We start from the raw sequence: 17,861 nt of genomic DNA, 5'->3' as shown, positions 1-17,861 counted from the left end.
GCCACTTTCGACCACATTTTTCAGACATAGCAGTCATTAGCTCCACACCCTAAACCTCTACATACTCCATTTTATATTGATATAACAGGCCTGCCTGCACCAACTGCAGGCAGTAAAGTCTGCAGCCACTGCACCTGAATTCCAACAAGGATCATAAATCAGAATCCTCAACCTGAACATTCACACCCCTTCATAGCAGAGAAAATCATCTACTTTTCAGAAACCGAGAACTGATACGCAGCCCTGAGCAGCCCAACATAATATGACAAGTCCATGTTATATCAGAATAGAAAGCAATTCTGACTCTCAGGCCCGTACTAAAAATACTTAAGTTGGAATTTCTCAGTCTGAATCTGCAGCCTGCTATGAGCTCCACCTGCTACCAAGTCTTTTGTCAGAATCCTCTCCTTTTGGAAGCAAACAGACTGGTGTTCCTAGAGGCAGTTATAGTTAGCCTCATGAAAGATTACAAGGAGCAACAATCTGCACAAATTAGAGAGTCTCCATTTCTCTCCCTGTGTGCCAACTGCCAAACTGGAAACAGCTTTGGTCTCCAAGGAGGTTATGTACAGGCTCTGACGTCCCCTCCTAAAGCGTCTCCTTCTTGTGCAAGATCTATTTCTGATCTCTGCCTGACAGCAAATAGATCCTTCAAGCATTTCCAGGAAGTCCCAGACAAAGGCATTAGCAAATGGCCAATATTGACCTAACTCTCTGGGAGGGAGGCAAGTTGGCTCAGACAAAGCAAAGGACATTAGCTCTGTTCAAACACAGCAACACTCAAACTGAACAAGAGTGAACCGAGTTTGGTGGCAGGAACAGATTGGCGTGAGTGTGACCATGTTACAGAAGCAACTAAGCAGTTAATACCATCTCAGTACTGACCGGGGCTGGATTTCAGCCAATATCCTGGATGGAAAAAAGAATAAAAAATAAAAACATTAGCCACGAATGTACTAACCTTTTTAGTCCTCTACTTATCCGTACATGCATGAAATAGTAAATCAACTCTCCTCATGCATGTCTTAAGAATTTTTATTTGCTGCTGGCTTCTCTCAGTTTCTAAAAACTGGGATCAATGTTCAAAAATCTCCAACAAGATCTGCTGTCCACTGCCAAAACAAAACCAAAAAAAATCATGAAAACCAAACAAGCAGCCACTGAACTGACCCCCTTGGGGACAATTTCCCAGGGCCAAGGCCTCTGATCAAAATACCAACTCCCTTGTATTCCTACAGGAAAAGGGGCTCAGCCAAGCCAGCTATCTGAGGAACCAGACCCTTCCTGCTACATCAGCATGTAACTTACTCCACAAGCATTAGGTCAAAACACAGTGCATGCTGCCATTTCACAAACAGCTAACAAATCCAGTACAAAGACGACCTCCATTAAACAAAGCGGAGTCCAAGGATGGGTATAGGAACAGCAGGAAACAAGACACTACAGATTTTAAACCACAGCTATGGTAAAGGGGAATAAACAGAAGCTCAGAGCTCAAGACATTGCTAGTCCCTTGGCTGATCAGTCAAACACTCACAGAAATCGTGCCAGTGGGAAATTTCCCCACAGTGCTGGGAAATTTATCATATCCTACAATTTTGCTACAGCGGATGCCACTCCAAGCCCATGCTGTTCTCTCCAAGTCAGGTACATTAGACTGATGCCACATAATACATACCTTGCCAAAAGTCAGTTTGCCCTCCTTGTGCAATGAAAGGGAAGAGACTCCCTCTACCTATTATTCTTCTTCCCTAGAAAGTCATCTGTCTCCTCCAGCAGACTAGCTTTCTTCCTTCAGCACAGAAATACACTCCTCAGAAACCTGAACTGAGCAATTTGTTCTCACGCCTTTCTGGAAAACAGGCAGAGAACGGTAACAATTACTAGGACAGTAGCAAGAGTGAAAACACTGCCATTCTTTCTGTGCCAGATCCTGCTCAGCCCTGGACTACAGAACTTACAGGAAAAACGGTCAAGTGCAGAGGTGTGCGGCCCCCTGCTACTACCAAGCAACCCTATACATGTCCACTGAAATGAGGGTAGATGAGTATTTTTTAAGCCCTGGGTGGACTGTATTTGGTTGAGACTTGCCTAACTGTAGGCAGTTGGGTCTGACTTGAACTGAATATTGTCATAAGCAGCACTGAGGTTACCATACATGCTAATCAGTACTGGACAAGTCTTCTGAGCCACTTCTAAGCAGTAGTGGCACAAGCAGTGACAAATCAGAACAGTGTGAACACCCAGAAGTTGTTGCCCAGTCTTTGGGCAGCAGCACGCCTTGTTGGCTTGCACTCCACAGCCCTCAGGTAGAAACGACAAGTCTGCAAGTTCGACCACCTAAGAGGACCCCTTACAACAGCTGTAGAGCACTTACCACTTGAGATCATAATTCTGTAACTGCTGATTCCAACTCATCTAGGGAAGGAAAACATGTTACATCAGGATTTACAAGGCAATGGAGCATAGGAGTTCCACTGGACAGTGAGCACCATGGAGTGGAGGATATGGTTTCACAAGATGCAGAAAAGCAAATTAACAGTTCACCACTGCCAAAAATGGAGAGGTTTTACTCTGTCTTCCAGACATGTGCTGCTGCCACTTACTTGTGTTGGCTGACTCTCACAAGACCCCTCTGTGAAACAGTTCAACAGAAATACATCCAGTCAAAAAAACCTGACTGCTTTCTTTTGCGTTAGAAAAAGAGATGAGCACAGCAGTCAACAGGAAGGAAGGGGTATATCCAAACAGCCAGGTAAGGGAGCATAAAAGGGGTCAGAATGAGCGAAAGTAAAGTCATCCCCCCTTTCAGCAGCAGCATGCCGCTGCGTTGACTCGAACGGCCAGCAGGACCACCACCTCAGATACCCCAGAATCTCATCTTTGACACGCAGATAACCGCAGCCAATAATAACACTGCTAAAGATTGCTACGATCCTATCCACCTGCATATGTAAAAATGGGTTTGGACACAGTCAGAGGCAAAACATTATCAGAGCGTGCACATTCTAAGTTAACTGTTACTTTTTAAAAGGCAGAAAGAGTAAAGCGTGTGGACCCTATAACCAATAAAAGGAAGAGTAAGATTTGCATGGTATGCAAGAATAGACATGAAACTTAAAGGAAGAAAAAAATAGCATCTTTTAAACAGTGGAAATCCTATCCAAGCAGCATAAACAGATCTGAATATAGACCCATCCAGGCAAAGTGCCAGTTACAAAATTTGAGACACACATAAAGATGAAATGAAGAGCAGAAATATTAGTATAAATTCTGAATTCATTAAAAGCATTAGAAGCTCAAATTCTGCCCATGATCTGCAGAATGCCCTGCCTACCAGCAAAAGGAGGATTCCAGCAATAAAGAACAGGGACACTAAAGAGACACTGCAATCCTACGGACACTGCAATCGTATCCATACTTTGTACAGTCTTATTGGGGCATTCCTATCCTGAGGGCTCTTAAATGGGATATCAGAATGCAGACTTGCGCGATTTTAGTCCTTGAAGGCAGTATTTTTCGTTAACTCCAGCAGCTTCCCATTCAGTAAGTACAAATGTATCTCCCAAGTGCATAAATGCAAAGAACATACAACAAATGCAAATCTACCCTTAAAAACTAAGGTATCTCAAGTTTTAAATGCCTGTGGCTATAAGGAGAAATAAAGCCCCAGCAAATCACACCTAGATACTGGGGGTGCCAAAAAAAAGGTTAATATATTAAGATATAAATAAAGACAACTTAAAAAGACTTGCTGGCTTGACGTGACAACCCACTCTGAGATGGGTTGTTTCCCTCTTAAAAAAAAATAACTTTTGTCAAATGTGGTATGTGGTTTCACTGGCCTGTTAAAAAATCTAATTACTAAGAAAGTACTCTCAAAATGGTGGATTTTTTGTTCTAATAAGTTTTTGTTTCTGCAAGGGTCCTCTGCAACAGAGAGTGGGAGCAGACTTGGAAGCAACACCAAACTCTTTATAAGCCAAAAAGTGTAAGTCATCATCAGCAACTGACTCTACACAAAGCGCTGCCAAAAGCACAATGTAAACTCACAGAGCAGGGTGGGGGGAAATGACCACAAAATATTCAACATTTTTCAGTCATGCGGATCTTGGTACTACTTATAACTATAATAGGTAGAAAGTTTTAAAATGAAGCTTTCAATCTGATGAACATGCTACTAAAACTTCAGATAACCCCAGTACTTACACATCATGGGCAAGTAACATCTCTGAAAGACATGAGTACAAGGGGCCAAGCAGCACATGGTTAAAAAAAAAATCTAACTAAAGCAGCTTCTTTTTACTTTAAAAGTAGCTTCTGGGAATGAAAGAATGAAAATGTTTCAGAAATTAATGTAGGAAATGGCCCCCCAGTCTGCTTTGGGAAAACATGTGGGTGGTAATTCAATGGAGATTGCTGATGGCTCTACAGCTCTATAGCTCTGCTTTTTTTCTCTTTTTTTTTTTCGCGTTGGCAGAAGAATATGGCTCAAGAGTTCTACAATGTTATGACAGAGGCCCACTCCTAGTAAGAAAATTGTTAAAGCCAGACAGAAAACTAACATATTTAGAACTGGAATATATTGTTGCCAATGGATGGAGAAGAGCTGGAGAATGTTTAAGGTTTTCTTATCGCTTCCTACTTGTGAGGCCTGTCATCTGGCATCATAACAGAAGTATTTAGTCACAAGTCTCTTGCTTATTTCACAGAATGACAGAATGGTCAGGGTTGGAAGGGACCTCTGTAGATCACCTAATTCAGCTCCCTGCTAAAGCAGGTTCTCCTAGAGCAGGTTGCAGTCACATCAGGCAGGTTTTGAATGTCCCCAGAGAAGGACACTCCACAGCCTCTCTGGGCACTCCACAGCCTCTCTGGGCACTCCACAGCCTCTCTGGGCAGCCTGTTCCAGTGCTGGGTCACCCTCACGGTAAAGAAGGTCTTCTTCATATTCAGACGGAACTTCTTGTGCTGCAGTTTGTGCCCGTTGCCCCTTGTCCTGTCGCTGGGCACTACTGAAGAGCCTGGCCCCATCCTCTGGACACTGACTCACCCTTAAGGTATTTGTAGACATTGATAAGATCCCCTCTCAGTCTTGTCTTCTCCACAGGTTGAGTTCACTCAGCCTTTCCTCATCAGGGAGATGCTCCAGTCCCCTCATCATCACCAGCAAGAAAAACAGTGAGGATTTCTTTTTAGCAAGAGCAGTATTAATAAAGCAATTAAACGCATGACAGCTTCTTCATCTCAGTGCCCTGCACAGAAGTTTGATTTATTGTAAGACAAAAGAAAAAAAAATTATTCTACCAATCAAAGGCTGATTTACTCACAAGAGAATTCATGACCACAGAAAACTGCAATGGAAAAAAAACTTAAAGACTATAGAGAAAGTAGATTTTTGAGGGGTAAAGATGAGTAAGAGATCACATCTCCAGCACTGACCAAAAACGGAAATGCCAGCAATACTGAAATAGAAGCAGCATGAGAGTAAACTTCCCTTTCATAGGTACATGAAATAAATCCTCCTTCAAATTACTTTCTATAAAAGGGGTTTCAGCATGAACTCTGATTGTTCCTCCACCAATCCTATGATAAAAGTCAACAATCATCTGAAATAACTGGAAAGAATATTTTGCACTAGTCCACAGAAGTCAAGGTACCCAGCCCCTACGTTTCTGCTTTGCTGAAAATTAAGTTGACTTCTTTGTCTCAACTCATCATATTCTTCCCTGCTATACCCCGAACTAGGGCATAGTGGAAAATTGATTCATTTTCCTATCAAGCACCTAGATGCATATATATTTTATATGGGCATGTACCTACCCATATCACTACCATCTCATTACTGTTGGATACTTGAACATTAATCTGATCCACTTCAGAACCACACCAGCATTCACAACCCACAGAGAAACAGAGGGACCAGGCTCTTCTACTTAAGCACTGAATGTACAAAGACAACCTCCCACACGCACAGCAGTGCAACTGCCCCCTCACTGAGAACAATATTCTACTCCTATCTCTGTGACAAATCCAAGCCTAACTGCTTAAAGCAGCTGGAAAACAGACTAACTCCAACTCCCCCCCACCCCCCAATAGAAAATAAAAAAAATTGCTGTTTTTGCCAAGCAAGCACTGAATACTCTGCATTCCATTTCATTAAAACAATTACTCAGAAGCCAGCCAAGAATTACATAAAGCTTCCTCCCTGCGCCACCCCCAGCCCCTTCTCTTCAACCCTCCTCCCCTGCAAAGGGCTTCCCAAGACCACACCAGAGCGATACCGCTCCGCTGCGCAGGAAATGGCACGGAGCACCTCACATAGCACCGGTTATTCCATCCCACGTACCACATTTTTCAAATCTAAGCAATACAATCAATCAGAGGACTCCAGCAGATCAGACAGCCTAGGTGGTCTCTGAATTTCACCCCACCGTAAGCACTACCATAGTGATCTGTTTCATGTAGTTTTCTCCCTCACATTTGAAGGTAAAGTAGCATCCAAGAAATTAAGCACTTAACCAACTCTTACAGAAAAGTGAATGATAACCTAACAGATTTTATCTCTAACTCATATGCCCAAGGCTTTTAAGTGTGACCCCAAGGCAGAAGGTGCTGGAGGCGCAAGGTTTAAGCAATTAGGAAATACAGGAACAGCATGCCAGAGCAGTTGTGCTTGTGAGGCACTGCCCAAGGGAACTGCTCAGGACAGCCAAGTAGCGAATCTCAGATTAAGCACCAGCAGGACTGATTGAAAACTACAAGCTTAGAGTTGTAAGAACCCGACTGACAAATTCATTCCAAACTCCACGCAGCCACTCCACAGCTCCCAGCCTGACTGACAGCGCAGAGCTCCTCACATTTCACCGCAGAAATAAAAGGCAGCTTCTTCTGGCCAACGCTGCTCACCCACCCACAACACTGAGTTGGCCACTGATAAGAGACTTCATGACGTGGATGAAATGGCATTTCATTCCCTCCCCCAGTGTTCCAGCTCTCTGTGGGGATCCTGTCTAACTGCTGGAGCTGCTCGCAGCCAGGCAGAATAGTTCCAGCTGTGTATCACGCTGCCTAACCAGACCTCTGTAGCCCAAAAGTCTCCCACATAAAACCATAATGAACAAGAGGGAGAGCTGCAAACCAGAAGTACTACTTCTAGGCATCTTACTCTTGTGGACCACCTCTGCCCAAAAGGGGTAATTTGCTAGCAGCAACAAAAAAGCTCTAGTCCCAAGGCAGCTGCCGGTGCTGAGGAATGGGGAGCAGCAGATGCAACTAATGGTCAAACAAGAAGAGCAGCAAAGACCACCAGCCAAGTCATCACCTTACTCCAACTCGTGGAGCATCAGTAACCTCAACTGATGTGCAGTTAGCTTTAGGCTCTTTTGTCTGACCCAGCTGAAATTAGTGGCTCCAACCCAAAATAAGCCTTTTCAGAGCCTTGAACTTGTTCAGAACCATGAAAGAGGATAGAACAAGGGAGTATTAAACCCCTAACCCATGGCAAATCATTTACAGCCCTCCTGCCCATGGCCTTCTCTACTTCTGGCTTTTCTTGTCTCCTCCTGCTCTTAGAAAAACCCAGCCTAATCACAGTCCCTGAACCACCACTAACTTCCTTACAGCATGAAGTGAAATTCTCTGTTCACCTTGCTCTTCGGGGATGGAAATAAAGCAAGATCCTATCACGTGTCTAGACAGACACAGGATTAATTCTGTCTGCCAGCTCAATTTTGTGACAAAAACATGGGATTGGTTTATTCCTAGAGACCCCATACAGTTTGATTTATAGCTGAGCCATTTAAAGCACAATTTGCCATGCAGTGTCATTCAGGTTTATTCCCTGGAGTGCCATTTACTTTTTTTTGATGTTCTTCACGTAATTTGCAAAACGTCAGAGGTTTAAACACAAGCAATAAACAGTCAAAAAAAACCCAAGAAATTCAAGCTACACTCCACTGCATGCTGCCAGCCAGATATACTCAATAGCTCACCCAGCAAAGCCATCTACACCAAATTTGCATATGATAATATAAGAACACTGAGAAGTAGCATGACAAACTGCATTTAAAGACTTTCAGACTACCTCATCATCATTCAAATAACTTGAACTAAACTTGTTCACAGTGTAGAGACAGTCCAGCACAGGGAAAAAGGAGCCAAGCAATAACAATGCAGGCTGCCTCCCCCTGTGGCCTGCCCTAAGTTCTCTTGGATCCTCAGCTTACAGTTGTCTCAAACTGCTTAGATAAATTTCCCATGTAAATTTAGAATAATTACTGTCTGCTACAAGAAAAAGTTTCATTTATATGAGCAGAAAAAGAGCTTACCAGACTCCCAAACAGCCCAAACACATAACCTCAGGGACTCAAATTCCTGTAACTGAAACACTAACATTGAACTTGCTGCACAGCACTCCAGTTGCCATTTCTACTTCATCTGCTTCATCAGGATTTAAAAACATACATACACAGAGGAGAAAGCATGAATTTTAACACCAGTCTATCAAAGGAGACTGTCTCCAGCCAGCTGGTTTCTGCTGTTCTGGAACTATTTGCAATGAGAATAAGCACAAATGGGAAAAATAGCTAAGAGTGCTATGAGAAAGTCATCACCCACCTCCTATTTTTACGGAGTATCTTTAGCACACGACATTCTTTGAATGACTTCACGACACTCTGTGGTAAAGGGAAACACCAGAGTAAACTACTGTGGGGAACTTGGAAAGGAAAGGAAATCTTTTCTCCCTACTCACAGCCTGTCATAACAGAGGATGAAGAAAGGATGAGCAATCAGAAGGGCAGAAAGGGAACATTAAACAGGGCTGAGAAGGGAATAAAAACTTATAAATCTAATTCAAACTTGTCATTGTAAGCTTTTCCAGCAATGGTAATCAGAAAAGCTTGAAAGAGTTACTATTCTGATATATTCAGCTGGAAGCTATTTCAGAAACACAAAGACCTCAACAAGCATCAACCATATTTCACAGGTAAGAGCTATTACCCCTATTTTGCAGAGAAACGGTATGCCTTAAGTCAGGGCAAGTTTTTGAGGCTGTGTTTAAATGGTTACCTTATGCTAGATTAAACATAAACCACAGCTAAAAGAGGTAGCCTCACCTACTTCCCAGTCTGCTGTCCATGTAAAAAAAGATACTTTCAGAACAATCAGCTTGCTGACCCAGCTAACTGCCCAGCAGTTATTGAGGAGAGAAGGATGAGAGATGGGGACAGGGAACATAACACACCTAACAGCAGCCAGCACTTAAATCAGATTAAACCAATTTGAAATCACAGCTTCCACTTTCTCTCCAATTCATTTAACTTTCACCCAAAATGGAAAGGAAATGTGCTGCTCCTTCCTTCTGTGCTGCACTGGATCTAGTTATCTTGCCACACGGTGAGACATTTCAGCTTAATGATCCAGTGGCAAATCATTTGTTCCTATTTGGGGGAAAGGGTTAGTCTTCCAAAAGATCAGAAATCTGAACCAATTCACTGTGGAGTCTGATACTAAGTAAGCAGCAAGTAAGGGACTTGAGGAAGCTGGAACCACCATTTCTGGCTGCCATCTGAAACTGGATGAGATGCAAGGTGAGATTTTACAAACACTGGAACAAGACCAGGACCTGAAGGTCTCCACAGTTCCCTACCTAGCATTTTAAAATATAACAGCCTAGCAGTCATGACAACCTGTACTTCCAGGGTTTCTTACGAAGCCTAAGTTAGTTAGGACTAAAGTGAGCAAGAAACTCCCTAAACCCCATCTTCTTGTCGTAGCTTGGGAAAGCTTCCCACAGACATCTCACTTCCAGGCAGCTGGAGCAGAAGAGCATCTTCATTAACAGCTTCCGCATCAGACAAAAAGGAACACACAAGATCAGTACACAAAGGGAGGGAGGCATAGTCTGAGACACAGAGCAGGAAACTGGGACCAGAGGTCCTATTCACTCGCGCTGTTTTCCACTAGCACAACACAACTGAATTCAGAATCTGTTCTGGCTATCTCCAAAGCTGCAGTAGATCCCAGATACCACGACTAACACATTAGCCTGATTCAAACAGATTTGCTTTGTGGCCATGAACAGGCACCCCCTACCCCTTAGCTGCACAGATTTAGTCTGAGAAATTTATATGTCTGTCTTAGCAGTGTATCAGAAAAACAACTCTGATCTAACTAGAAGTGCATTATTATTTCTTGTTCTGCTGTCAGACTTAAGAATTTTATCTGGCATTTCTGCAGTTTCACAACTTGTTTCATGTAATAAATCCACTTCAGGGGAAAAGAGGTGAAGAAAAGTGGGCCCAAAGAAATTGAAGTACCACGATTCCCTGGAAATGAAAGAACAAGTAGAGAGACAGAGGTAAAGATGTATGAGAAGTTACCCATTTCTTTCTCTAGTGGTAGAGATGGTGTCTGAGGATCAGTTTTAACCAGGGGGGCAGCTGAACACTTGGGATAAATTGACCTCTCCCAGCAAGGGACAAAGGAGCTAAAGACAGCACAGAGTCCAGCCTTTCCATGGAAATAGAGCAACAAGAAAAGAAGCCTCTCTCTGCATCGAACACTGCTCGAGGCAGAGGACTCCCTGTCTGAGTTGCTCAGGACAATGAAGTCCCTGTTTTATGAGAGGTCACAACAGCTAAGAAGCTGAAACAAGTCAGAACCCCATTGTGCAGAGTATTAGTTCTGTTTACAGTCTTCTCACCCAGCAGCAGGAATGACTCAGAAACCTGAGCCAGTAGAAAGCCAAGGCACCAGATTACTTTACCAGCATTTCTCCTCAATACCACTTCCTGGGCATAGCTCACCATGAGCAATTTCACTCTAAGCTTTCAGCCAAATAACCCCAAAACCCACTGCATATGACTTCTAAACTTAAAGAACTGAGTCAGGAACAGGCAAGCATCCCCCTCAGATGAGGGACAAACAGCAAAGCCCTGCAGAGCACAGCAACCTTCCAAATGTTAGGACAGATGACAGATGGAAACACATGTACCCCCACACTCCCATGAAAAATCAATGGCAAGATTGCTCCCTTTAAAGTCAATCTTGAGAGGATTAAGCTCTGAAGAGTGGGTGGGTTAGAGTTCCTAAAACGAAGGGAAACAACTATTAAAGTAAAATCTTTGTGCCACTGAACCTCTGCACCCAGAATTTTGAAGCCACATTGCTAGGCAAACCTGCTAAAGAAAAATCCTTCTCAAACTAAGCAAGCACACCTAAAGTAAGCAGCTTACAGTCTAGTTTACAGACACAGCCAAAACACTGCCATAAATACGTTCTTATTAAACAGAAATAACTTTTGTAAAACATCTTTTACAAGCTCTAGTGAATGCTGTTTTGTTTCTGATTGCAAAATCCAGTTAAAAAAAATCTGAAGCCTTTAAAAGAAAACTAAACCAGAAGAATTTCAAAGCCATCAAAAGCAAGTAAAACCATTTCTGTTCAGAGTTACCAAAGCTTAAAAAGTTTTACAGTAGTGTTTGCTAACAACTCCTTTCAGAAAAAGGCTGTAAGAAACGTTCAAATTGAAAATCAAACAGTATCTGACTAAAAGTAAAGGTCAAGTTTCCTTTCTCCTACTCCTCTCACCATAAAATACATGACACACTACACAAACTAGGTTTCTTCCTTCTGCAACCAGCAGAACCTAATGGATCTGTTCACACATACTTCTTAGACAAGGTAGCACCACAGGCCCAAGAATAATTCAACATCTAATTCAAGATCTCCAATTGTCTAAAGCAAATAGGTGGAGTTGGGTCAACTGTGTGCTGGAAGCACAGCATGTAACAACACGCCGCACTTTGGTAATCCCCTGAAAGGGGTGATAGCCCTGAGTTAGGATTTTCATTCTTTAGGACCAAGTTTTACTCTTTGTGTCAAATTACAACACTGCAGAATGGCAAACTTATTCAGCAAGCTTCCTGTCAAACTCCAAGCACATCTGCAAAATACGCTTCCTTAGCATTGTCTTTGAGGAAGACAATCTGGACAAGTCTGGTCAGCTGCTCGAACTCACCATCTCCTCCCCTCCCTTCCACAATGTACTATTCTAGTTTATACCCGGACCCAGCACTGAGTGTCCTGGGCCACGGAAGCTGCCACAGCAAAATGGGGTGCTCGAGTTCCACCTGCGGAGCTCTGGAACAGTTTCCTGTGTGAGCTGTGCATTGTAACGCCACTTCTTCAACACTGAGGGGAAAAAAAGGAACAGTTTTTTTCAGCTCCAAATGAATCCCCAAAGCAACACAAATCCATTCTCACATACATTTCATAACCTCTCCAGCCCAAGCAGCATGAAACTGAGATACTACTGAACCTCCATTTTACATTGCACAAGTAGACGCTGATCAACTCCATCAGCTCTGGGAAGAGGGAGAAAAGTTTTGACAAACTCAGGGAGTTAAGAACAGACACACCATGACAGGGCTCTGTGAGGTGTTCCCTCACGGCCAACAAGGTCCATCAGTCACTAGTCATTTCTGCACCACACAGATTCGGAAGCACGGTGTGGAAAGATCTAAACTGATTTTACTTGACATCAACTCTGAACCTGCAAGGCATATGAACTCAGGCTCAATGCTAAACTACTTTTGGGCCAAAACTGGCCCTGGAAGCAGTGCAGTTACATCCACATGGCATTGTGCCTGAACCAACAAGTCCTGCCGGACCAGCCTGACTCTGGACAGAGCCAGCGCAGACGTCTGTATCCATGGCACAGTTAATCCACAACTCAGATAATCCACCCATAGATAATGAGGAAAGAAAAACAACTCTCACTTCAGTTCAAAAGTTTGACTTATTTCAGGGGAGTTGTATCAGCACATCATTGTTCCCCTATGTATGCATCCCAAGGTGCATGGCTTTAGAAAATTAAGCGAGCAATTCTGGGGCTAACAAAGGTTTGTAGAGGGTAAATAGCTGGTGTGCTTTTCTGTGGTGAATTCTGTACATAAAAGAAAAGCTTAGAGAGAGAAAGGATCCCACTGTTTTTGTTCAACTGCTTACTGTTAGATAATCAGATCTTGTCCAGTCTGAAAGACTGCACAAAAATTGAGAAAGAGATGGTGTAATTAAGACTTGATGAAATCAAGTTGCTGAGACAAAAAGTTCTGGTTTAAAAATTGTATCACAACTTTAACTTTTGGTTGTGCCAATACATTTAACACTTCAGAAGAACAAAACAGACAGAAATTCAGATCTTTTTGAGAATTTGCAGTTCACCTCTAACTCTCCTACAGAGGAAAGGAAAAATGTGTTGAAACTGCAGAACCCTACCTGGACAACTGGAAAGTCACACTGCCCCTGTGTAAGTAATGTAGTTCTTGCAGTGGACACCGTACAGCTCCCATGGTTCATTGAAGAGCACGTCGTTGAGACACTAAGCTGGCCCTACACAATGCTATCTGTATGCTCACCTTGAAGGGCCACTCAGCAAGTCACTACACTGACTGGGTGAATCCTGTTCTAACTAGCAATGCATTCCTGAACATGCTAGAAACTTGCACCAAAACTCCAAGCGATAAAACCAGGCTGAGGGATATGAGAAATGGTAAACAGAACTGGCTCCGCTTAAAGAAACAACTGTGAGAAGAAGCTGCAGTAGAAATTCATTCTGTTGGCACCAGCAGCTACTTCACCCAGGCAGGGGTGAGTTTTCACTCCCCAAGAAATCCTTTGTGGTGTACCTTTCACCAGGGAGCCATGCAGCTGGTGGACTCCTTGCCCCTTCAGTTTTATCACTAGCCCAACTCAGAACCTGTTTTCTGAAGGTGTGACCGCCAGCTTTATGCCAGCATTGTAATGTGAGCTTCCAGGTCCAGTAATAAAACTGTAATTTGCCTGGAGTGTCTCCTAACAGAACGTCTGGTTTCTATTAAAGGTAGGATGGAAGTAACGGATTGTGGCCCCTCCCCACTGTCTGTCTGATTTAATCGGTTTCATAAGCGGAACTCAGTCACCCTAATGTCTCCCAGAGCACAAGGGATTTTGGCAGATCCACCCCCCTTCCGGCTCGGTACCAAAGGAACTCAAACTCTCTAGATCTTTCCAGTGAGACCAGCTGCTTGGCATTTCCCCGCTACACGTTTTCAGAAGGTTTCGGCACACCTGGGCAAAGCAAGGGGAGGACGAGGATGAGCTCTGAGCCCGGTGGCACGTCGGGCCGGGGCTGTTGCTCTACCCATCCCCGAGGGCTCCCCACCGATAACTCCACAGCCATGCGAAGTTACAGATCTCGCCCAAGAACAGGCTGGAGAGGCTGCGGCACCGGCAGGGGAGGAGGTGTCTGCCGAGCCCCGGCCACGCTGCACGCTGCTGCCGGGCTAGGGGGCCGAAGGGCACCTTTCCCGGCCGGGGCAGAGCCAGGACGAAGACCGACGGCCCGGCCCGGCCCGCGGGCGGAGGGGTGGGGGGGGCGGGAGGGTGGAGGCGGCCCGCGGGCATCTCAGCCGAGGGGCCTGGGGGCGGGCGGCGGCGCGGCGAGGCGGGAGGGCCTGGAGACGGGCCGACACGTCCCCGGGCGCCGGCAGGCCCGGCCCGAGCCCCAACGGCACGGAGCCGCCGGCGGCGCCGAGGGGCGCAGCGTGGCCGGGCGGGGGCCGCGGCTCCTCCGGGGGCTGCTCGGGGGCGCGGAGGGGCGGCGTCCCCCGCCGCGGGGAGTACGAGCCCTCGGAACTCACCCAAGTCGTCCATGGTGCCGCCGTGCCCGCTGCCGCCGCCGCCCGCCCCGCCGCCGTGCCCGCTGCCGCCGCCGCCCGCCTCAGCGCCTCGCAACTTTCCCGGCCCGCCCCCGCGCGGCCCCGCGGCCCGCGCGCGCCCCCGCCGCGCCGCACCCGCCCGCTGCTGCCCCCTGCCGGCGGCAGCGGGAACCGCCGCGCCGGCCCCGAGCGAAGGGGACCCGGCTTCCCGGCCGCCGTCCCGAGCTCCGGTGCCGGGGTCGCCGGGGTGGAACGGCGCCCTGGGAATGCCGGGCGGGGGCTGCGGCGCCCCGGAGCCTGGCTGCGGACCCCTGCCCTGCGGGGGCTCCGGCCCCGGGGCAGAGCCCACCCCGCCAAGGCACCGGCCTACGGCTCCGTGCATGGCCGAGGCCGCCCGTACCCGACCCGGAACACAAACCTAAATCCCCGTCCCCTGCAGTGGAGGAGCAGGACGCCCCGGGGGAACGTCCCCCCGAGGGCAGCGATGCATTCCTGCCCCGCCGCGCTGGGGTGCTGCTGCCTGGGAGGAGCCCTGCGCGCTGCAGCTCTGTGCCCCAAAAGCCCTCGAATGCACCGACACTTGTCAGCCCCAGGTGATTTACCCAACCCACAGGGAAGCTTGGGCAGGTGACACCTCTCCCAAACGGTGTCCTTTTCCACAAGCAGTTGCCACCATACAGGAAAGTTGCCAACCACTTCTTCGCTGCGTTTAAAAACCCATAACAGTCCTGCTGGCTTTATCACATGATAGCGCATCTTGAACCACTATTTCCCACTTGCCTTTCCTTTCAAACCACTACCAAATCATGCTCCAGCACAGCAAAGTTCTCCTCAGCCTTGCCCAAACCACAGAGCAGCTCCACCCTCATCAGAGCTAGTGTTTACCACTGCGCTCCGGCCAAGTCGACATGGCAGTAAAAACAGTTGCTCAGCCCAAGCGTCCAGCTCCTAATCTGATGAGAGATACACCAAAAACTATCAGTGTGGGAACAGCTCAGGATCCAGGAAACATGACTCTTGTAGCAGTTTTCCTTACAAAATTACTACAGAGCCAGAGAATGTTCTCAAAGCTGAATGGCGCATGTCCTGTTGTCAAGCCGAGATTACAGGATTGCATTTTCATAAAACCAGAGAATATGAGGTCACCTGCTAGCAATCTCTGATGCTTTATTTTTCGCTCTCTAGGCACAAACACACCCAGTTTCCCTAGCTAGCACAGTTCAATAGACATCATTATTTCCTGTGTTAAAACACACTATAATGAGAACTATCACTAGGGGGGCAGGGAAATATCCCCTCTCTAGTCTCAGCCAATGCTTGAGAATAATCGACAGCCTCCAGGAAATTCATTCCAGGTTTTACTTCAAATACAGGACTTCTCAGAAAATGACATCCTTACCTAGATCTAAGTATGATACAAATATAAGCAAAGGCTTTTACTGCATGCTTCACCAGCAGGATCTCACCTGACACCCCTCTCACTGGTCCCTGAGCAGAATATAAAACATTGTTTGAAAGGACTGTTACATTTTCTCAAAACCTGTCCTTGGCTGTACAACTATGGCTTCAGGATGTGTCCCCCCAGGCGGAGCAACAAAACCACTAGCATTTACTGGCAGCATAGGGGACCTAACATCATCAGGAACACATGCTTTCCTGGGATCTGTATGTTTCTTCTAACAACACAGGACTGGCATCTGTCTTGACTTGAGTTATATTTTAACCTACATATAAATAACGTGACCACTGTGCTCTGTTCATGTTGTAGTCTGGTATGCAATTTTTATCTTCAGCTTCCTGTGTTGTCCTTTGGGAGTCTGGAAGTGACTGCAAATCAAGAAAGCAGTTTCTAGTCTGTCTCAGAACTGAAATTAACATGTCATAGCACCAATTAGGGTTGCACCCACAAGAAATAGGTTGTGTCCATACTGCTCAGTGTAAAAAAACAAAAACAAAACCAAGTCATTGCCACTAAAGCTTTGCCTATGGCTTCAACGCTGCTGTGAAAGGATCAGTGAGGTGGAAAGGCAGGGCTGTCACGAGTGATACTTATCCTTTAGTAATATGGCTTTTAAAACCAATGTTACTCCCATTGCACTCCTCATTGCCAGGTGCTGTTCATAACTGAATTCTTCTTCACACACTAGCATTTCTTACTTAAAATTGTCAGTCCTTAACCTTCCCATGATAGCCTAAGGAGTAGGAGCAGATTAAAACCCAGGATGCTAAGACAAATGCTCAGTGGTGTGGGCTCAAGCTAAACTCACCCCGAAGTTCACCCTCTCCTGTCCTTCCTAACACCCTGGAACTCCTGTTTTCTCATCGTCTACCTGCTCTCTGCCTCTGAAACTCTCACTGATTCACAGAAACCTGCTTGCTGCTCTAGTGTCATCCTTATGCAGCTGCCAGGAGAAGCAGCTGCACTTCTCCAGCGATGGCCACCTCCAGCAAACTCCCACCAGAGCAGCATACCCAGCGCTCGCCCAGAGGCTGCTGACAGGGCTGAGGGGAAAGTGACACTGACAGCACCTACACCCCTCATAACTGGTGCCAGATGGGAAGCACTAGGGAATGAAGGCAGGTGGTAGTGCATCACAGAAATGCACGCAGCTTCCTCTTGTATCATGCCCTATAAGTAAGACTGTATCTTAGTCATATGACTCAACTTATCCTTATCATTCGCAGAAGGTGTGACAAGAAGTTATTGCCCCCATTTGCAGATAGGAAATAGGGCTGGGAGCTGGAAATCAAGTCAGACAGTGAATCAATATCAACCCAACGTTGGACTTCAGGACTTCCTGGCTCCACACAACCCAAGTGTTCAGGGCATTGCTCAAGGCATCTTTCCCTCTTGTCAAAGCATTATTTACCAGTTACAGACCAGCTCCACAGAAGGGTGGCTTAACCCACTGATCTCCACATACTTGAAAGCCAGAGTATGGATGCATGAAGTGTCTTCCTGTCCCCTTCAGGGCTGTAATCTCAGACTGGCTGCCAAACAGATGAGCAACCCAAGCTCATTTTGTAATACCTCCTGTGAAAAGCACCATTATTTACAGCAGACAATCTCTGTCAGAGAAGAACAGATATGAAGCTACTCTGACTTGTAAGGCATGTTTAGAGCTTACCTATGCACTTTGCAGAGTGACTTGAAAC

The 17,861-nt window shown here is 45.9% G+C and overlaps 1 protein-coding gene across 3 annotated transcripts in view; it reads right to left on the bottom strand.

Moving 5' to 3' along the window:
* Positions 1 to 17,795, bottom strand: part of PXN (paxillin) — a 50,646-nt gene extending 32,851 nt beyond the window's left edge. Inside the window, exon 1 of one of the 3 annotated variants that reach the window (XM_080407098.1) lies at positions 15,308 to 17,795. In XM_080407098.1, the coding sequence (XP_080263224.1) occupies positions 15,308 to 15,461 (154 nt within the window). In that variant the 5' untranslated portion in view covers positions 15,462 to 17,795. Of the gene's footprint in view, positions 1 to 8,330; positions 14,376 to 14,687; positions 15,250 to 15,307 lie in introns of those variants that run through there. The other 2 variants (XM_080407097.1, XM_080407099.1) reach the window with 2 other exon arrangements.
* Positions 17,796 to 17,861: the final 66 nt, after the last annotated feature.

This window comes from Falco punctatus (assembly GCF_963210335.1).
Source record: "Falco punctatus genome assembly, chromosome: 1".
Taxonomy (NCBI): Eukaryota; Metazoa; Chordata; class Aves; order Falconiformes; family Falconidae; genus Falco; species Falco punctatus.
This window is presented reverse-complemented; position numbering and strand designations above follow the sequence as displayed.